The sequence below is a fragment of the Cibotium barometz genome, chromosome 2, assembly GCF_041138505.1.
Source record: "Cibotium barometz isolate CiBa-2024 chromosome 2, ASM4113850v1, whole genome shotgun sequence".
Classification (NCBI taxonomy): Eukaryota; Viridiplantae; Streptophyta; class Polypodiopsida; order Cyatheales; family Cibotiaceae; genus Cibotium; species Cibotium barometz.
The window spans coordinates 46467737-46490289 of NC_141047.1; the positions used below are offsets into that span (position 1 = coordinate 46467737).

The 22553-nt window shown below is 39.3% G+C and overlaps 1 protein-coding gene across 1 annotated transcript; it reads left to right on the top strand.

Moving 5' to 3' along the window:
- The first annotated feature begins 88 nt into the window (after positions 1 to 88).
- On the top strand, positions 89 to 3953 carry LOC147641151 (uncharacterized). The gene is made up of 2 exons (XM_086818692.1): positions 89 to 2937; positions 3032 to 3953. Exons 1-2 carry the CDS (start codon positions 246 to 248, stop codon positions 3496 to 3498), a joined length of 3159 nt encoding a protein of 1052 aa, XP_086674818.1. The 5' UTR covers positions 89 to 245; the 3' UTR covers positions 3499 to 3953.
- The last annotated feature ends 18600 nt before the right edge of the window (positions 3954 to 22553 follow it).

The following is a 22553-nucleotide window of genomic DNA, read 5'->3' on the forward strand; positions in this document are numbered from 1 at the left end:
ACAATACGCATTTGCACTCACCCTTTCACTACCTCTCTTGGTTTGGCTTTTCTCATTCTTTAAAGTTCTTTCCTTCGCCTTCATTGCTGGCCATGCAACAAGCTACTAGTTCAAGGGCGCCCCTTCTTCTTCACATAGAACCTCGCAATTGAGCTGTGTGTTCCTTGCGCGGGGCGCGCGCGCGCAGAGATAGAGAGAGAGAGAGAGAGCGGAGAGACAGAGAGAGAGAGAGAGAGAGAGAGAGGATGGGTTCTTGTAGTTTCACCATCTTGGCCTTCTCCTGCATGCTCGTAATGTTAGCTTTCTTCTCTCACCGCGCGGGCTCTGCCCCTATCGATGATGAAATAGATGCATTGATAGCGCTCAAGCAGAGCTTAGAGGACCCAATGGGGCATTTGAACGACTGGGTGGTGCTGCTGCAAGACGATGGAGCTGTCAACTACACCAGCACCCCCTGCAAGTGGAATGGTGTGCATTGCAGCATGTCTAGCACAGCACGCTGGGGTTCAATGCTGGTGGTGGAGGCCTTGGACCTCTCCAACCTCAACCTCTCCGGCACCCTCTCTCCTGAAATTGGGCGGCTGCACAACCTGGTCAACCTCTCCCTTGCTGTGAACAATCTGACCGGTGGGCTTCCCTCGGAGCTTTGCGACATTGGATGCAGCCTGCGCTACTTAAACATCTCCAACAACCTTCTGGGCGACCACTTCCCGTCTCAGAACTTGAGCAAGCTCGTGTCTCTGGAGGTGCTCGACGCCTACAACAACAACTTTACGGGGCCTCTTCCTTTGCAAATCAGCAAGCTCGCCCGCATGCGCCATCTCCACCTCGGAGGCAACTACTTCGATGGCTCCATCCCGCCCCAGTATGGCGCTCTGCAGAACCTCATCTATTTGGGCCTCTCAGGTAACTCCTTGACGGGAAGAATTCCTGTGGAGCTCGGCAACCTTGCCCTCTTGCAGGAGCTTTATCTGGGCTACTTTAACCTATTCAACGGTGGGATTCCTTCTGCTCTGGGTCGTCTCACTGAACTGGTTCGCTTGGATATGGCGGACTGTGGGCTCACCGGCAGTATTCCTGCCCACCTTCAAAACCTCACCAAGCTTGATTCCCTCTTTCTTCAAATAAACTCCCTCACAGGCCCCATTCCGCCGGAGCTCGGCCACTTGGTGAGCTTGAGGTCCCTTGATCTCTCCAACAATCTTCTCTTTGGCCACATTCCTCAGCAGTTCAGCAATCTGATCAACTTGGAGCTGCTCAACCTTTTCCGCAATCAAATCCATGGCGGAATCCCCTCTTTCATTGGGGACCTCCCCTCCCTGCAAGTCCTGTCTCTGTGGGAGAACAACATGACTGGCACTGTGCCCCAGCAGCTTGGCTCGAACAGAAACCTTGTGATTGTAGACCTCTCTTCGAACTCCTTGACTGGCCGCATTCCACCGTATCTCTGCTCGGGGGGTAACCTTCGAAGGCTGGTTCTTTTCAACAATTTCTTCACAGGGCCCATTCCAGAGAGCTTAGGGAGCTGCAGCGAGCTTGTTCGCATCAGATTAGGCCAGAATCAGTTATCTGGGGCTTTCCCTTCGGCATTGCTGGCGCTCCCTTCGCTGCAGATGATGGAGATTCCCTTCAATCAACTCAATGGGAGCATTCCCTCCAACATTCCTTTTAACACCAAGTTGGGTCGGCTTGATTTGTCCAGCAATCAGCTGAGCGGTTCCATACCGGCGAGCATCAGCAACTTGTCCACCCTTCAAACGCTGCTGTTGCCCGGCAATGCGCTTGTCGGCAACATTCCGCCGGAGATGAGTAGCTTGAAGCATCTATCAAAGCTGGATTGCAGCGGGAACTCCCTGGGCGGCTCCATTCCGGCTGCATTGGACCAGTGTGGGGATCTCACCTACATGGACCTCAGCCGAAACGAGCTGGAGGGCGAGATTCCTGCCGAACTTTGGAATCTAGGGGTTCTTGATTTCCTCAACTTATCCAGGAATCACTTGTCCGGAGCAATACCTTCCGCTTTCCAGCGAATGCAGACCCTCACAGCGGCCGATTTCTCCTTCAACAATCTGTCGGGAATCATCCCTGATCAAGGCCAATTTGCTACCTTCAATGCGAGCTTATTTATAGGCAATGCAGGTCTCTGCGGGGCTCAGCTGGTCCCCTGCAGCTCGGCAGACTCCTCCGCTCAGCTCCGCCACAGGGTACAAAGCGAGCCAGCCCTCATGTACTGGGTGATCGTGGGCATCATCTCATCTCTCACTGTGGTCGTGTTTGTGGTGGGGGTGTTCTGCAACCGGCATGCTTTTTGTGCGTTGCTTGGAAGAGATGGAGTACTGGACAGCCCATGGAAGCTAACCGCTTTCCAAAAGCTGGACTTCACAGCAAACCATGTGCTTGTTTGTCTCACAGATGATAACATCATAGGCAAAGGCGGGTCGGGCACTGTTTACAAATGCGCCACACCGTCCGGCTATGTGGCCGTGAAGAGGTTGCCAGGCACCTACAGCAAAGCTACTGCTGAGGTTGGCGTCGGTGGGGTGGATGACCATGGTTTTTCGGCAGAAATACAGACATTGGGCAAGATAAGGCACAGGAACATAGTGAGGCTGCTGGGCTGCTGTTCGAGCAGGGAGACCAATTTCCTCGTGTATGAATACATGCCTAATGGGAGCTTGGGCGAGCTGCTGCATGGGCCAAGAGGAGGCTCGCTGGATTGGGCCAAGAGGTACAAGATTGCAGTGGAAGCTGCAAATGGTTTGCGTTACCTACATCACGATTGCTCCCCTCTCATCGTGCATCGCGATGTGAAGTCCAATAACATTCTGCTGGATTCCAAGTACGAAGCTCATGTTGCGGACTTTGGGCTGGCTAAGGTTTTAGATTATCCGGAGTCCATGTCTTCAATTGCAGGTTCATATGGCTACATAGCCCCAGGTAATCAATCCTTCATCAAGAAATTTGGGTTAGTTTGTCTGGTCTTAAAAAATTTTTTAACACTATGTGGTGATGCTCAATTTGCTCTTCGCAGAGTACGTGTACACCTTGAAGGTGGACGAGAAGAGTGACATCTACAGCTTCGGGGTTGTGCTGCTGGAGCTCCTGACGGGTAGGCGGCCATTTGAGCCGGAGTTTGGGGAGGGGGTGGACATAGCGCAGTGGGTGAGGAGGAAGGTGCAGACAAGGGAGGGAGTGTTGGAGGTGCTAGACTCGAGGATGGGGGTGGATTTTGTGGGGGAAGCGGTGATGGGGGAGGTGATGCTGGTGCTGAGGGTGGCTCTGCACTGCCTTGTGGACCTGCCAATGCAACGCCCAACAATGCGTGAGGTAGTGCAGATGCTCACTGATGTTCCCAAGAAGAAGGTTAAAACAGGGCCCCAAACACCATCATCAGCAGCACCACCACATCCTCCTCCTGCTGCGCCCATCTCGAGCAATGGGAAATCCACTGCGTTTGTCTTGGGCTGCTCTAGCCCTCCGGACCTCATCTCCATTTAATTTTTTCCTTTTTTTTTTGGGATACCAAGTAGCATACTTACTATAGCTTAAACTCGGGTCTTGTTAATTTTCCATGTCGTGTGCCATGCTATACACCTTTGCTTATCGGGTTTTTACACTAGCCCACTGCACAGAGAACGAACTGCCATGCAGACTTGGAGGACTGAACTCGAAAGCCGGGACAAGCAGGCACCCATGTGCCCCCCATCAACCTTCTCTCTCTCTCTAGGAAGCAAACCGTTAAGTTTTGCCATTAAGCCCCACAAGGTACCACACTTTGTCCTACTTCCAAGTCCCTTCCCCCCCCCCCCCCCCCGGGGCCCTGCATGCAAGATGTCTTATGTGTTTCTACTTTGCAAAGATTGGAATCTACAGCTTGCATGCAAAAAGTTTTCTGTATTTATACCTTTCAAAGATTGGAAATATACAAGTTGCTCTCCATCATCGCTTTCCAAGACTCACATATCTTAGTGGGCCATCTATGGACCTTCCTTTCATTTTTCGCAAATAGGTTGTGTTCTATGACCTTAACGTAGCCTGAATCGGTAATGCTACCCTTAATGGTGGCCCTTACATACACAACATTCTAGAAAAGGCTAAGGCTTGTGAAGTAATCATATCTCTAAGGATATCAAAATGTACATACATTACATTCTAGCAAAGGCTAAGGCTTGTGGAGTAATCATATCTAAGGATATCAAAATTTACATACATTACATTCTAGCAAAGGCTAAGGCTTGTGGAGTAATCATATCTAAGGATGTCAACCACACACACTAATTCCAGATTATGTGGGGCTTGTGTCACTAGGATATATTTCATGAACTTGAGTAGGGGAAGTTTGTAACCCTTATGTAATTGCGTTCCTTTGTTTTGCAAACTCTTGTAGATCATTGCCTTCATTAAATAATTTTATTTTTCATGGATCAATGGATTTGAACTCATGTATTGAATGAGGTGATGAGATAACAACTTTGGCAATACGTCATTATTTTTAAAAGTAAAATAAGGCCTTAAATCAAAGTAAAGAAGCCTTGAATTGTGTACCTTATTGCTTACTTTAGTGGCCACATTCATATCCATGTAATGTTGCAATTTTGAAAATTATCAAATATTGGAAGATTTTTATGCAATGTGTGTGGGGGGAGAGAGAGAGAGAGAGAGAGAGAGAGAGAGAGAGAGAGAGAGAGAGAGAGAGAGAACTCTTGTAATATTCAAAAGAACAAACAACTATTGAAATGCATCATGTGAAAACAAATGATATTACAAACCAATATTAATCATTTAAAAGCATGCAATTTCCAAGTACTTCATATCCATGGAGATTTTTTCATGGGATGTATGGTGCTACAACTAGCTTATCCTTGAATTTGCCAAGATTGCTAGGCCCACTAACGTACTATTGGTCAAAGCTTGGATGGACATAGTATGCTACTTGCACAAACCTCTTCCTTGACTTTTGCTATTACATGTTGGTCTTCTTACATTTTGTTGTTGAAATCTACCCCACAATGTGTAGAGTCCTTTAAGCCTTGAAGAAGGCCCTAGCTAGGGCCCTATCTAGGGGATATACTCTCCTATAAACATTAGTGTCTCCATGTTTAATGGGATGTATACTTACATGACAAGGTAAGAACAAGTGATTTCACATACATCATAGAGGGGAATAGATTCCTATATGAACCTTGGTGTGTCTATGTTCTACACATGGGATGTATGATTACATGATAGGGTAAGCACAGGTTGGATTACCTAGCTATCTTTGTATAATAGTGGGCTGAACAAAAGACAACATCTTGTTTAGGATTTTAAATAAAGGTGGTCCACCAAAGTTTAGTCTAAAAGCATAAGGTCTAAATTTCAAATATCATCAAAACTAACCACTTAAATTCTAAAGTACATAGGGCTTTTTTTAAAAGTTTACAAGGAGTGGAGATTGCTTTGAGTTGATGGATCTTTCATATGAATTCATGTTAGCTTGTAAAAGAGCATAACAAGTCACATTCCACTTTGTTTACTCTTTGCCACTCTTTGTCATTGAAAGAATCTCTCATTAAATTAACCTGGGCTACACCTTTACTAATCAGTTAAACCAGCAAGAAAAGTTTGAATGTCTTAATTTCTTATGTCTCCTAACTTCAATAATACTATGAATATTAAAAAAAAGGAAGCCCCAAAAGTATGGAGATCATAAACCATATGATTAATAATTGAAATGTGCTAAAAGTTCAAAGCATCAAAATAAGAGGAACTTGTCAAGAGTTCTTAATCATCAAAGCACTATGAGTGCCAACACTCCACTAGCCAATCCCTCCAATTAGAATATCAAGGTATGTGATAAAAAAGAGTGGTAAAATAATGAACCTTAATTTCATATATATAGTGAAGTCAAACTATTCTTAATTTCTTGTATAACTTCTATCTAATCTAGCAAATGCATCAAAGTATTGAAGATAAAACTAGATATGATTGAGTAAATATCTAAAATGTTGAGAAAACGTGGTGCTCATGCTAGATCAAGTGTGTGGAGGAAAAGATTAAGTTGTTTATGAATACAACTAGGCCTTGTTCAATACAAAATGCCTCCTAGCTCCACCTTTAAATAGATGAGCTAGTGGACCTTAAGTCCATTCACACTCACACCCTTCTCTTCCCCTTCTACATAACCTTAGTCTCTGCATACCCCCCCTCAATACCAACTATGAAAGAATGGAATAGGTGGTATTGGACATAGGATGCCTTTATAACATTAGGCGTACAAGGTTTGGAATATAGGTGTGATTACATTGAGATTTAAAACAATTTCTCAGCAGAGGTAGAGGCTGATACAAAGTTTGTCTCTGACTCTTTGTTAGGACATTTAGAAGTGATATGTCCCGTTTGTTTACACTTGTTACATTTCATTTTGTTGGGATATTTGATCCAACAATTATTTGCCAAATGACCCACCTTTTTGCAATGGGCACATCTTACTTTGACCACTTGATGTGACAAAGCTTGTTCGATAGTCGATGAAGTGGTTGCATTTGAAGATTCAGCTCCTCCTTTTGGCTTCTTTTCTTCATCAAGACAAGATTGAAAGACTCCTTCGAGAGTGGGATTAGGTATGTTCTTCAGGGTGGTGACTAAAGTGGGGTACACCTTTTTGACTGCTTTGAGCAAAACAGCCACTGCATCATCTTCATCCATTCTCGCATTCACTAATGCAAGTTGAGCCATAAGGCCCTTCAAGTGAGAGATGAAGGCTCCAATGCCATCTCCCTCTTTGAGTTCCAAGCTAAAAAATTCGATTTTTTGAGTGAGATCTTGGAATTCTTACCACGAGCTCCATAGAGCTTATCAAGCTCATCCCATTTCTCCTTTGCAGTCGAAAGCTGGTCCACATGGTGAATGAGTACCTCATCAAGATGAAGCATGATGATGGCTTGTGCCCTCTCATCATCTTCAATATCTTCAGCCTTTGTTCGATCAATGACCTTACTACCGGAGATGAATGGCCAAAAGCCTTTGGACATCATCTTGTACTTGACAAGGACTTGCCAAGTGTGGAAGCCCTCTCCCGAGAACTTCTTAATTTGAGTGTTGTCCTTTGACATTGGGTATTGAAAGAGGTTATGAGAGAGTAATGGGCTGATTTATGAAGAAGAAAAAACCAAAAATTTATGATATATAGGCTTAATTAGAAAGAGAGAGGCTTATGAGAGTGCAACAACCCTAATCAAGTCAAGAATGTTGCATAAATAGGAGATTAAAATAGTAATTTTTATGGTTTAGCACTTAGGGTTTGTGTCCAATTACTAATTTTAATGGGAATTAGCTTCATTAGTGTTAAAGAACACTTTGGTTGGTGATTAAGATCACCATTAGTGTTTAAAAAATATAATTAGTGCTTAAAAGCATATTTTTAGTATCTAATGACACTTATTTTGGTGATTAGATTCACCATTAGTGTTTAATAACACTCTTAGTGTTTAAGAACACTTTATAATAACTTTTCTTTGCTGGATTAACAACTTTATTAGTGTTAAACAACACTATTAGTGCTCATAAGTATATTTTGAAAAGCTTTGAAAGCTTGAAAGTTGATGTTGATGATAGAGCTTGATGAGAATGAGGCTTATGGATACCTCATGTGGTTGGCACCACTTCAAACTCAAGAGAAGAATCAGCAACACTCATTCACACTCACACCCTTCTCTTCCCCTTCTACATAACCTTAGTCTCTTAATACTAATGTTATGTAGAAGGGGAATAGAAGGGTGTGAGTGTGAATGGACTTAAGGTCCACTAGCTCATCTATTTAAATAGATGAGCTAGTGGACCTTAAGTCCATTCACACTCGGTCCACTAGCTCATCTATTTAAATAAATGAGCTAGTGTCCATTCACACTCGGTCCACTAGCTCATCTATTTAAATAAATGAGCTAGTGGACCTTAAGTCCATTCACACTCACACTCTTCTCTTCCCCTTCTACATAACCTTAGTCTCTTAATATAAAATCCCCCTAATACCAACTCTCAATAAACCCATATTGCAACCGGAATCTTATTCTAGGAATTGATTGTGGAATAGTAGAGAATTCACAAGAATTGATTCAACCATAAAAACCATTGCTTTGTAAGCTTCAAATAAATGAAATCAATTGAAATTCAAACACTTAACAAAATTAAAATACTTAGCTCAATAGACCATATTGGGTGCAATCTTCCCCCCTCTTGTGCGTGGCCTCTCCCCACACAAGAGTATTACTTTATTAGCTTTCTTTCCACCAAAATTAGGCCATAGCCCCCAAAATATACAAGATGTGCTTTTTAGAGAGCATGGCACTCTTCTTTTACAAAAATAGAGTGTCAAATATTGGGACTAGGGTAAAGCCATAGGCTTTAATAAATTCCACATAAATAAATGTATCTTTCCTAAAGTTCAAAATGGAAAAATCATTTGCTAAGGTTGCAAGCTACTATGCTTGCCAAAAATGAAATGTGATGAACTAAGACATTTCTTCCAAAGTAAACTCTTCAATTCCCATAGTCTTCATCACCTGAAAATATAAGCCCAATTAATTATTAAATTAATCTCACAAATATTAAACAGGCACAAATCATCACCAACTCATGACTACCAGGCGTAAGTACCCCAGGAATCACCCTGCCATACAAACCTAACTGAAATAATCATAGGTGGCCTCAAACATACGTCATATACCGCACGTATTAATATTTATAGTGGTGTCACCCACGATATTAACCTAGCCGGCATGACGCAAGAGTAACCTAGGCATCCCCAAATTACTCAAGAGGGGATAAATAATATTTTTCTAGAGGACTTAAAATATATTCTCATGACATCCCTCTTGCTTGAGTTTGCAATTGTCCTGAATTGCGGATTTGCTGGGTTTGAAAAGAATGAAGAATTTCAGGGTAAACTCGAAAAAATTTTAGGAGGATTCTTGAAAGTCAAAAGATACTTGAAGTATTGATTACCTGTTCTTGTTGTTGTTATCTCTTGATCAATGATAGCATCAGAAACTAGTACTTCTTCCTCTCCTTCAATAAGAGGTGGTTCCTCATATGTTGGGTGAGTAGGAAGTGTTTCTCAAAAAGGTTTCAAGAGATGGATATGAAAAGAATTGTGGATATTCCAATTAGATGGAAGCTTGAGTCTATAGGCCACATCATTAATCTTTTGAAGGATTTTAAATGGCCCATAATATCTAGGCGCTAGCTTAACTGCAGGGAATTTTTCCACACTCTTTAATCGACGTTTTTCAATTCTCAAAAGTACACAATCACCTTCTTGAAATGAAAAATCTTTACGCTTCCTATTTGCTTGAGATGTATACTTCTCTTGAGCTCTTGCAATACAATCATGCACTTCAGATAAAATGCGATCAAAGTCTCTAACATATTGGTCGGTAGCTTCAATCTTATGAGAGAGTCTAGTAGCCGGAATAGGCAAAGCTCTACCATAGATAATCTCAAATGGTGCTCGACCAGTAGCAGTATGAGGAGTATTATTATAAGCAAATTGGAGTAGGTGTATGTACTTATCCCATGCACTAGGTTGCTGGGAAACATAGGCTCTAAGCATATCTAAGATAGTGCTATTTGTGACTTCGGTCTGTCCATTCGATTCCGGATGGAAAGCCGTGGAAAAATCTAACTTAGTGCCTAAGTTTGAGAAAAGAGCAACCCAAAAGTGACTACAAAATTTAGAATCTCTATCAGAAACTATCACTTTGGGTAGTCCATGATGAACAAAAATTTGCTTAACAAATATGTTCACGGCTTGCTGAGAAGTTAGTGTCTTTTTACATGGAATGAAATAGGCTTGCTTACTAAATCTGTCCACTATTGTCCAAATCATGTCATGGTGATTGGAAGTAGTAGGAAAGCTAGTAATGAAGTCCATAGACACTTGTTCCCATGGTCTATCAGGAATAGGTAGAGGCATAAGCAATCCCAAAGCTTTACCTTTGTAGCTTTTAATTGTTTAGCAAATGTTACATTCAGCTACAAATTTAGCTACATCATTCTTCAAATTAGGCCAAAAGAATTCTCGAGAAACTACTTGAAGTGTTGCGGAAACTCCTCTATGTCCCACAAGTGGTGGTTGGTGCATCTCTTCCAAGACAAGCTGTCTATAAGGTTGAGTAACACATAATCTTTTCTCAAAGAAAAGATAGCCATCATTATGAGAATAACTTCCTTGAGGTGTCCAATTGTTTTCACGCAATTTGATCCATATTTCAGAAAAATCTGGATCAACTTCATAAGTTTCTTTCATAAGTACAAATGGTTCACTTTCAATAATGGAAATGTTGTTGATATTTGGTCTTCGACTCAAAGCATCGGCAACAACATTTTCTTTTCCAGGTTGGTATTGAATCATAGGTTGAAAACTTTGAATGAAAGATGCCCATTTGATGTGCCTATCTGAAATAAGAGGTTGCGTAAGCAAATGCCTAATGCTTTGTTGATCCGTCTTGATGAGAAATTCAGAGCCCATTAGGTAATGCTTCCAGATTTTCAAAGCATGCACTACTGCTGCTAATTCCTTGTCATATGTGCTATAATTTTGCTCTGCAGCTTAAGCTTTCTACTTTGATAAGCAATAGGATGGTTGTCTTGCATAAGAACAGCTCCAAATCCTTTGCCACTAGCATCAGTCACTACTATAAAGAATGGTCTTTGAAAATCAGGTAGTGTTAGAACTAGTGCTTGTGTTAAAGCATTCTTGAGTGTTGCAAAAGATCTATCTTGCTTTTCAGTCCAATTGAAATTTGTAGCTTTCTTAAGGAGTTCAGTCAAAGGATGAGAAATACAAGCAAAATTCTTGACAAACTTCCTATAATAACTACATGGGCCAAGAAAAGATCTAAGATCATGTATGTTTCTAGGCGTAGGCCAAGAAGCTATACACTCAATTTTCTTAGGATCTACACGAATCCCTTCAGCCGACACTATATGACCTAAGTATTCAATCTCTTCTTGAAAGAAAGAACTCTTTTCAGGATTGACATACAATTCATTTTCTCTCAAAAGATTGAACACTTGTTCCAAGTGTTGTTCATGCTCTTGTCGATCCTTGCTGAAAACAAGAATGTCATCAAAGAACACTATAACAAAACTTTGAAACTTAAGAAATATGCGATTCATCATACGACTGAAAGTAGATGGAGCATTGGTCAAACCAAATGGCATAACCAAAAACTCATAATGACCAGTTTGGGTTCTAAAAGCTGTCTTGAAAATGTTAGATTGAGTCATACGAACTTGATGATACCCAGACTTTAGGTCAATCTTGCTAAAGACCTTTGATCCTCTAAGCTTGTCAAGAAGATCATCTACCCTAGGAATAGGATATCTGTTCTTGACAGTAATCTTATTCAATACACGATAGTCTACACACATTCGATAAGTTCCGTTCTTCTTCTTAACAAGAAGTACTGGAGCTCCAAAAGGTGAACTACTAGGTCAAATAAGGCCTCTCTCTAGCAAGTCTTCTATTTGGCTTTGGATTTCTTTTTGCTCTAAATTGTTGACTCTATAGGGAGCTTTACAAGGCGGAGAATTTCCAGGCAATAAGTCAATACTATGATCCTCAGGCCTAGACTTAGGTAATCCTGGAGGTAGATCTTCCATGAAACAGTCACTAAATTTGGAGATAAAAAGATCAAACTTTGAACTTTTGGATGTGTCAGACTCAGCATCAAGCTGGTTAACCCATACCATATAAGTCTTGTCTCTTTTTCTGAGAGCTCTCTTTGCTTGAGTATGACTCAACAAAGGACTCATTTCTCCTTTGACTTGACACTGGAGGATAATATTTTCATTGTCCTTTCTTAGAGAAATGCTATGAGTGTCATAGTCTATAATAGGATTGTACTTGTGTCTCCAAGGCATACCCAAAATTATATCTACCCCTTGTAAAGGTGCAACTAAGAAATCCCTCTTTTCTGTTAAAGGCTTGATGCATAAATCCAAACCTTTCACCTCTTGCATGCAATTATACTTTGTTCCAATAAATGCTGCTTTGACTCTATAGTGCGTGGGTGAAGAATGAAGATTTAATGCTCTAAGTACCTTTTCAGAAATGAAATCATGTGTACTACCATCATCATGCAAAATAAGAACTTCATGTCCATTTATTGTTCCTTTTATTTTAAGCAAAGAATGAACATGAGGTTTACCTTCTTGTTCTGAGTAGTCTGGATCGGAATTACCCTCTTGCTTGAGTGATTCTTCTTCATTGTCGTCTTCTTCAATCATATTGACTCGAGCTGCTGTTGCTGCTGGTGTTGAATTCTTGGTACGCTCCGGACAATTCGGTGCTATGTGACCTTCTTTGTGGCACTTGAAACATTTGATAGTAGATGTCTTCAGTTTGCCACCATTGACTTTCTTATTGGTACTCATGTTGCCTTTAGTCTCGTCCTTGCCTTTGTCATAACCTGGTTTATACATCTTCTTTGAAGTATAAAAAGATTTAGTAAATGGTTTAGAAGAAGTACCCTCATTCCGCGTGATTTACGAGACTTAGGCTAGTCAAATTATTGATGAAATAATTTTCTTGCACTTTGAAACCTGCTGAAACAGTCCTGTAAACCTTGCCCAATCTCTGCAATATTTTCTGAAATTTTTCAGAATTTTTCAGAAGCGATTTCGAAATTTTCTGGCCTTTTCTAGGCAATTTTAAAGCCTTTTAAAACCTGTAAATCACTTTTCTGCACCCAGAAATTTCAGATTTGGAAACCTTTTGTATTTCTCCTCAAATTTGAAAATAGGAGAAGTAAAGGCTCAAAAGAAAAGTGATGTGACTTGTATGGGGATTGGGAAAAGTAAGATTAGATTAGAAAGTGATTAAGCTTGATTAGGCTTGTGGGTTTTTTTTTTAATCTTCTCCACTCGCCGTTTTGCGCCGGCAGGCTGCCGTCGTGCACCTCTTCTTGGGTTTCTTTTTGAGAAATTTTTGATAGCTTTTACATGCTTAATCTGCTCCGTCCATTATGGATTTACTCATGCTTGAAGCTTTCTGATTTCTGAGAGAATCCCGTGAGGTTTTTGGCTATGAGGATTTCATCCATGCGGTCAGATTTTGATTTCACTGAGTATTTGAAAAAACCACTTTTTGATAAAGAGGGATGGTTTTGCAGGGTGGTGAGTGGGTTTAAGAGTAGATCTAGTTTTGAATCTTTGACCTTTGGGTAAAGATCTACAAAACACCCTTCTGTCCACTGGATAATTTCCTGTACTTTCTTGATTTTTGAGAATTTGAAGCCCTTTCCTATCTTCTCCACAAATCTCCTAGCCCAAGCTCTGATACCACTGCAACCGGAATCTTATTCTAGGAATTGATTGTGGAATAGTAGAGAATTCACAAGAATTGATTCAACCATAAAAACCATTGCTTTGCAAGCTTCAACTAAATCAAATCAATTGAAATTCAAACACTTAACAAAATTAAAATACTTAGCTCAATGGACCATATTGGGTGCAATCTTCCTCCCTCTTGTGCGTGGCCTCTCCCCACACAAGAGTATTTCTTTATTAGCTTTCTTTCCACCAAAATTAGGCCATAGCCCCCAAAATATACAAGATGTGCTTTTTAGAGAGCATGGCACTCTTCTTTTACAAAAATAGAGTGTCAAATATTGGGACCTCGGGGGGGTCACTCACAAAAAAATGTGAATATCACGTGCGTTCAACAGAAGCATAATTTTAATTTATGAAACTTACAGAAATATATTTACATAAGGGTATGATTTAAAAATTTTTCAAAAAAATTTACAGATTCATAAAGAAAAGGGGATATTATATAGATTAAAAAATTCACAAATAAGGGATTTAAAATATAGGCCTTGAACGCACGCGATAGGGATATTTTACATATAGTGACCCCCCCGAGATTGGGACTAGGGTAAAGCCATAGGCTTTAATAAATTCCACATAAATAAATGTATCTTTCCTAAAGTTCAAAATGGAAAAATCATTTGCTAAGGTTGCAAGCTACTATGCTTGCCAAAAATGAAATGTGATGAACTAAGACATTTCTTTCAAAGTAAACTCTTCAATTCCCATAGTCTTCATCACCTGAAAATATAAGCCCAATTAATTATTAAATTAATCCCACAAATATTAAACAGGCACAAATCATCACCAACCCATGACTACCAGGCGTAAGTACCCCAGGAATCACCCTGCCATACAAACCTAACTGAAATAATCATAGGTGGCCTCAAACATACGTCATATACCGCACGTATTAATATTTATAGTGGTGTCACCCACGATATTAACCTAGCCGGCATGACACAAGAGTAACCTAGGCATCCCCAAATTACTCAAGAGGGGATAAATAATATTTTTCTAGAGGACTTAAAATATATTCTCATGACACATATCTTAAAGGAAATTGATCGTGCATATCAAGGTCATAAATCCATATCTTGAAAGAAATTGATCCTAGCTATCAAGGTCACAAACCCATATCTTAAAGGAAATTGATCTTGACTATGAAGGTCACCAACACATAACACATCATTGCTAAATCTTCTACCTCAGCTAAAAGAGAGCTAAAATTACATTGTAATCCCCAACCATACATAATTTTTTAAAAAATTAGAGGGAAAAGATAATCCCAAATTCTAATCTCTAGAAGCATCATTAACACATCTATAACCAATTACAACATAAAATGTGTAAGAACCATCATTAACCTTAATATCTTAGCATCTACTATATCAATGGTTGGAAACAAGGAAGGAATACCAAAACACCTAAGTAGTCATGTAACACCGAACATAAGAAGAGTGACATCCAAGACTTATAAATAATCACCAAAACACCTAGGTAGTCATGTAACACCCGGCATAACAAGAGTTACATCTATAAGAAAGACTCCTCTAGAGACTTGTTATGTATGATAAATATGGGAAATGCTAATGAAGCTCAGTGATAATTCATAAAAAAAAAGGAGTGGATTTATGCCTACATGGCTTTATGAATCTCTTAAATAATATGGTAAACACACTCCAATTTTGTGGATGTGGAGAGCATGTGGAAAAGGATGAAAAGATGCATAATAGAGAATAATCCTTCTAGAAGTTCTAGGAGGACTATAAGGATGTGTACATGAGAAGATTTTATGTAGGCTCAAGGTGGAGTTGGATCTTATCCACCAAGTCAAGGGTTCCTTGATTAAATAAATCAAAGGGACACATGTAAGAAGTAGACAAGAAGGACATATGGAAGAACTAGCCAAGGCGGACACTTGATGTTGACATTTGGGCTTATGCAGTTTTAGATTGAATGCTTCTACTATGGACCATTGTGATTTACAAGAGCATGGTAAGAAAGCTTATATGAAAGGAGCTCTCTCTCTCTCTCTCTCTCTCTCTCTCTCTCTCTCTCTCTCTCTCTCAAACACACACACACACACACACACACACACACATAATAAATATAAGCTTTTCCTAGATGAGATAGCTTGCATAGATTATATAGATTTACAGTATAATCTTATAGAGTATACATTTTGTTTTGTCCTAGGTACAATATTTCCTATAGTGAAAATGCTGATCTGATGAAAACTTAAGCCTGACAAAAAACCTTGATTATAATATAGCATTAAAAAATCTTACATGACCTATGCTTTGTGTTGATGAAATCTTTGAGGTGGACCAATGGAAGTGGACTAATGGGAGAGGATGGAGTGCATATTTACCCACATGTACTAAAGGGGCCTTGAACCTCATTCACAAATTTTAGGCTCATCCCATACAATCTAGGCTAGTCTCTTACATTCTCTAGCCATTCCATTCCTCCACATTTGCCTTTTTAACTACCTTTCTACCTCTTTTTTCTTGTAGACCACCACATTACTATCTCACCCAAAAAGTGACCTAACTTTCTACCTCTTTTTTCTTGTAGGCCACCACATTATTAGCTCACCCAAAAAGTGACCTACCATTCTCTTGAAAAAACTCTCAGACCCTCACAAAATATATAGCCCTCCCATCTATACATATTAAAAGAACTTTTTTAAAATCACAAATACAAAAAATTAAACTCCATAATCTTTGTTTAAATTTGAAGCATCCAATGTCGTAAGATTTCTTAATTGTGATGCCTCCTCCCTAAGCCTCAAAATTCACCTAAAGTTTTATCTCTTTGCTTTCTCCTTTCAGTTCGTTTCAACCCTTATAAGTTGCACAAAAAATGTTTTAACATGAAAAATGATTTAAACACAAAAATTTTCTAGTACAAGGATATTTTTAGTTGTGAACACTTTCTTTTATATAAAAACTTTTCCTTGTCTATATAGACATATAGGTTACAGGTTGCCAATGCCTCTTTTTGTTAATTCTCTTTGGCCTTAGGTTTGAGGAATGCTCAAAAACGTAAAAAGAAACCCAAAGTAGGCAAACAAGTCTTTAGGAACAAGTCTTTAGGAAGAAGAATATAGTGGTACTTCTTGTGCTCTACTTTGTTATGAGTTGGCATATGCTTGAGATCACTTTGCATTTGGAAATACTTAAGTATAGTATTTTTTGTGCTTAGAATTTTCTAAGAGCTTAACATGTGCTTAATCTTATAAGGATCTTGTTGTGCATGTGTCGATGACTTTGCAGAGGTGAATGAATTCGTCACAACTGAGATTTGGGTTATTATTCTTTCTTACTTATATTTTATGGCCATTGGAGATGAAAATGTTATCTGGCTTCTACTAAACCTTAAGCCCCAAACAATAATGAATGAGCCCAAGATTTGTCATCTTCTCAAACCTACACTATTTACATTATTATTGATAAGTAATACATCTACATGTTTTGAATTTTTAAACGCCACTTTGAAAGGATTTTTGCACATAAGTTGGAAAAAAATCTATTGTTTTGAAGAAGTATTGAAGTTTAAAACCTTGTTTTAAAGAAGTATTGAAGTTTAAACACCTTGTTTCTGTTGGAATTAGGGTTGCAGGAAAGCACACAAAGCTTGGAGAAGAAGAAGCAAGAATGCACACAACACAAAGTGTATTAGATTGTGTCAATGTACAAAAGATAAGTTAGCCCTAGAAGGATGGATGTATATACAAGCCGGGGGAAAAAACCTCCTAAAGAGGGAAAAAGTGCCCCGACGGTCCTAAGTGTGTTCACACACATCACTGCCTATGTATATGGCAATAAATCCCCCCTGGGAGTGATGGTGTGAACGAGAGGAGCTGGCACTAATGTATAGGGGAGTGCCATGCCCGAAGTAGATCAATCCACAAAGGGGAGCAAGCCCAAAGCTTTGCGAAAAGCTTCAAACTTCTCACGAGGAAGCGCCTTTGTGAAAAGATCGGCGAGGTTGTCTTGTGTTGGCACATAGGCCAAGCAACCAAAGACACGCAAGTGACCAATAGAAGGCTTCCTGCCATGCCAAGCTTCATATGGAGTAATAGATTGCAAGGCCTTAGTGGGACACCTGTTGAGTACATATGCAGCACACATGACAGCCTCAAGCCAAAACGCATGTGGCAAAGCTTGGCTCTTAACCATACATCGTGCCATCTCCATAAGTGACTTGTTCTTCCTCTCAGCAACACCATTTCGCTGAGGGGTATACGGCACTGTACATTGATGTTTTATCCCACGACTAGCCAGAAATGCATCAAACTCTTTAGACATGTACTCCCCCTCTCGATCAGTACGGAGGGTGCCCACAGTACAATTGGATACATAATGAAAGTCACGAAGTACAAGTGTTTACCAAATGACGGAGTTTGCATAGGCCCACATACATCACTATGTACAAGCTGTAATTTGTGAGTGGCCCGCACAGAACCATCCTTTGGAAACGCAGAACGCTGCATTTTGCCCAAAATACAGTCTTCACAAACATGTTTCAATGGTGCCTCAAGAGGGGGCAATGAAGCAACCATATCAAATTTCTGCAAACGCAGCAAACTAGCAAAGTTCAGATGACCAAAACGAGCATGCCATAGTTTTGCATCTGAAACTGCCTTTTCATCAGAAACTGCATTTGTTGAATCTTCCACACACTTGTCATAAGAATTGAGCCTATATAGCCCACGAAACAAGGTGCCAGATACAATAATCGTATCACTAGAAGTCAAATCATGAACAGTACATCTGTCATCCACAAATTTGACTACAAGTCCAAGTCTAGCAAGCGCAGAGACAGATAATAGATTCTTCTTTATCCCTGGCACATACAAAGCATCTGAAAGTGTGAAAGCGCTGCCATTTGCAGCAGTAAGCATAATTTTACCAATGCCCTTCACTGGGTAAGAAGCATTATTGGCACATGTGATAGTATTCCCATTAGGAACAGCCTCAAGAGAAGTGAACATATCACGATGCAAGGTAATGTGCTTTGTAGCACCACTGTCAAAATACCATATATGAGAGTCAACAGAAACTGCCAAACATGCATCATGTACAGATGGGTCATACTGGAAATACACGCTAAACGCCCATTCTGTATCCTGCACAACATTTGCAGAATTTGCGTTTGTAGAAGCATCCGCTATTGTGGCTGCATTTGACTCTTTCTTCTTTGCCTCTTTAGCCTTTAGCTTAGGGCAATTCTTAATGACATGATCATTTGCCTTACAATAGTTGCACCTGGTCTTTTTCTTGCCTTTATCTCAAGAGCCTTCTCAGACTTATTGTTGCTACCTGTGGAAGGAGAAGAAGTTGCAGACCTACTAATAGGAGAAGAAACAGTGGAAGGGGCTGCCTTACCACTTCTTCTCTGCTACTGGGCAGCAATAAATGCTTGATCAACTGCACGCTGCCTGGCCCTGTTTTGCCTGGACTGCGCTTCTTGCAAGAGTTTGTTGACCAAAGTATCATACTTGACAGCATCAGGTCTGTCCTCATTAAGAAGTCTCCACGTGGAAGCAAAAGTTTGATATGTCTCAGGTAAAGCATCAAGAACAGTCTGCACAAGAGAATGATCAGGAATAATCTCACCTGTAGAAATCAACTGTTCTTTGAGATCTTTAATCTCAGCAAGAAAAACATTCATGTCATCATCTTCTTGCATAATCTTCAATTCTAGCTCTTTACGCAGGTAAGCGATTTTTACCTCGTTACGACCTGCATACAAACCAGCTAGAATATCCCAAGCCTGTTTTGCTGTTTTAGCTGAACGAATGATGTTACGTTTGACAGAAAGTGCAACCAAGACATGAGCCTGCGCATCTTTACCATCCCAACGAGCTTGTTCAGCAGTGGGTAAAACAGCAGCAACAGTAGAGCTGCTAGAACCTGCAACATCCTCAACAAATCCTACATCCACAGAACCTGGACGTACATCCATACCCTGCACAATGTTCCACACTCCTTTTGCAACCAAAACATGTTGCATCATGTATGCCCAAAGTGGGTAGTTGCTGTCTCCATCCAGTTTGTCTTCAGCAGACAACATGCGAAATACATCATTGCAGTTATCAGCCATGGCCACTGACTGAAACTGATGCAAAATCTACCTGTAATGAAGCAAAGACTGAACAGAAAACAACTCGTGCTATGTAGCACGGTCCACAATACAGTACGTATGCCTGTTTTGCAGAAAACTGCACTGTCGAAATTTCTGCAGAAAATGACGAAAACACCTGTGCAGAACTTGAAATGCAAAAACGGAGCCCGAAACGACCTCAGATGCAATTTCTGAGAACGCTAAGACCTACAGGCTTATTTGCAGAGTATAGGGACCTGCAAAGCGCTCGTGAAAACTCACCTCAATCGGAGAACGTGAGTCGGAGGGTGCTGGCGGCGTAGCCCTGGGAGAGTCGATGCCTGCTCTGATACCAATTGTTGGAATTAGGGTTGCAGGAAAGCACACAAAGCTTGGAGAAGAAGAAGCAAGAATGCACACAACACAAAGTGTATTAGATTGTGTCAATGTACAAAAGATAAGTTAGCCCTAGAAGGATGGGCGTATATACAAGCCGGGGGAAAAAACCTCCTAAAGAGGAAAAAAGTGCCCCGGCAGTCCTAAGTGTGTTCACACACATCACTGCCTATGTATATGGCAACAGTTTCCTTTTTCTTTCCAAGTAATCCTCCAAGCCAAGAATAAGCAGCACTTATGATGAGAAACATGCCAACCTTGTGTTACTAAGTAAAAAATAAAAATTAAGTGTAAAAGTTAACTTAATGCTTCTTTGGAATCATAGACAAATTCAAAGCAAGCTCAATACATTGGAAAATGTGAACAATATAGTTTGGTACTTTAAAGTCATGTCATGTGAACAATGTTTCATGGAAATTTTAAAGTAAGGGGAGGAAGAAGATTTCTCCTTTCATAAGCATTTGCGAGTAATAACCATTATTTAAAAAATGATTGCATGCTTTATAGTTTTGATATACTAGATGGATTGATTAAGTTGTTTCATATCATTTTAATTATAAACATTATGATATCTAGATAAAGTTTGTGAAAGTTATGCCCATTTTACATTTTTTGTAATTGTATGCCCTTTTTCATTTGACAAAGTTTTTTTTGTGCATTTTTTCTATGCACAAAATTTTCCATACAAAAGAGTCAAAACTATTTTCTATTCAATTCATTATTTGAGAAATCATCAAATAATAAGGAATAATTTACATAATTAAAAATATCTTCAAACCAAATAATGCAACTTAACTAATGCTAATGAAAGGAGAATCAAAGAAAATGCAAATCTTATCTTAGTGTAAATCTGCTTTAATCAAAGCAACAATTGGAAAGAAAAAATTAGCCAAAATAATATGAGAAATAAGAAGAAAATAAGGTCAACAATGCTCAACTGAATAAAGCTCAAGCAAAGAAATAAAAAACACAATGCAAATGTAAACAACCCCAACTACACCAAATTTATGCATCTTTTGTGTTGTTTAGATGATAGGTATTTGGAGACTCTATGATTGGTGGAGAAAAATACTAGATGCTAGGTGTTTGTGGTGTTTAAATGCTAGGTGTTTTGTGGTGTTTAGATGCTAGGTGTTTTATGGTGCTTAGATGATAGGCATTTGGTGACTCTATGATTGGTGGAATGGAAAAACTAGATGCTAGGTATTTAGAGACTCCTGACTAGCATAGTGAAAACCACTTAGTCTTTAAACAAAGCTAAATTCATTGACAATGGTGCCAAAAATGTTAAACCTTAGTGGACTAGTGTGTTGGGACACTCACCACTAAGGAAAATTTACCATTAACACATATCCATAGGCTCAAGACTCTAGTGGTCAATTCATGCATGTTGACACATTGCCATGGTTCCTTGTGTCATGTACTAGTGTAAATTAGAGAAGCAATGGTGTATGTAAGTGATATGAGGGTCCTAACATACTTCTTAAACATTTACACATAATTGGCCTTATAAGTTGTCTTCTACACGATACAACCTTGAAGTACAAGATGCATGAGGGTCCCAAGGGAATATACAACATATTAAAGATGCCATTAAAGCCGCTCTTTTACATATAAAGTTTGGAACTTGTGCTTATATGAGAATATATCGATAAACATCCCCAATTTAATTAATTAACTTTTGGAAAAGGTGTAATTTCAGCCCATTCTAACTAGAAACATTCTTTTATAATATCGGTTTTGGTTTTGACACAGACGCCATAATTCTTTATGTGTAAGTTATAATGTTCTTGTGTCACAATCCATGGAAAAACCCAAATATCTCTTTTTCTTTCAATTCTTATATTTTCTTCATTTCATTTATTTCATTTCCTTTTAATTCTTATATTTTATTTCCATTTCCTTTTAATTCTTATATTTTATTTCCATTTTCATTTTATTTCTAGATTTCTTCTCATCTTCACAATTCACAAAAAAATGGGATCGTCTAAATTTGGAAAATTAAAGTATTGTCCCCCTTGTCTTAAAAAATCCTAGTTGTCACTTCCACCTTTTCTAAAGTCCTACAAGGTATTGAAGAAAATATTCCAAGTTTTTCCTTTTGAATAATAATATTAATAGATTTTCATTAGGCACTAAGTAAGTTTATAGGTTTGCAATTATATGCATAATCTTGAAGCTCCAACTCCTTTGAGTGATTTTATGAAGCTTATAAAGGATGATGGTATTAACTTTGGGTTAGTTATATTATACTTCTTCAAGAAAAAATTTCATGCTTGAAAATGTGAGGTTATTATTGATGTCTTTAAATAATATCCAATTTATGATCTTTCTTGTTATAGGATAAGGAAGAAAAAATAGTTTTCTCTAGCTTTGTATCTAACTAGATGTTCAACCCATGCCTTGTAGTGTTCACCTTGATCCTCTTTCATCCATCCATTAAAATGTGTATTAAAAATCCTAATGTGCTTATGGTTCAAGATTTAGGTATTCCAGCCATTGATATGGTCGTTTGAGGAGTTAATACTTTTGTAACAATCATTGAGGCTACTTGTGTGGAAAGGGTAAATAAATACAAACTTAATGCTAGCTAAGAATCATTAAGGCTAATTGCATGGATAGGGTAGAATAAATACAAATTACATTCTAAATAAGGATATGGATACTAAAAGTTTGAAAGAGGAGGTAATGTA

Bases quoted from the DNA above. Each gene is read 5' to 3' on its own strand.
- LOC147641151 (XM_086818692.1), top strand. From the start codon at position 246: ATGGGTTCTTGTAGTTTCACCATCTTGGCCTTCTCCTGCATGCTCGTA. The intron at 2,938-3,031 runs GTAATCAATCCT...TGCTCTTCGCAG, and splicing joins ATATGGCTACATAGCCCCAG to AGTACGTGTACACCTTGAAG.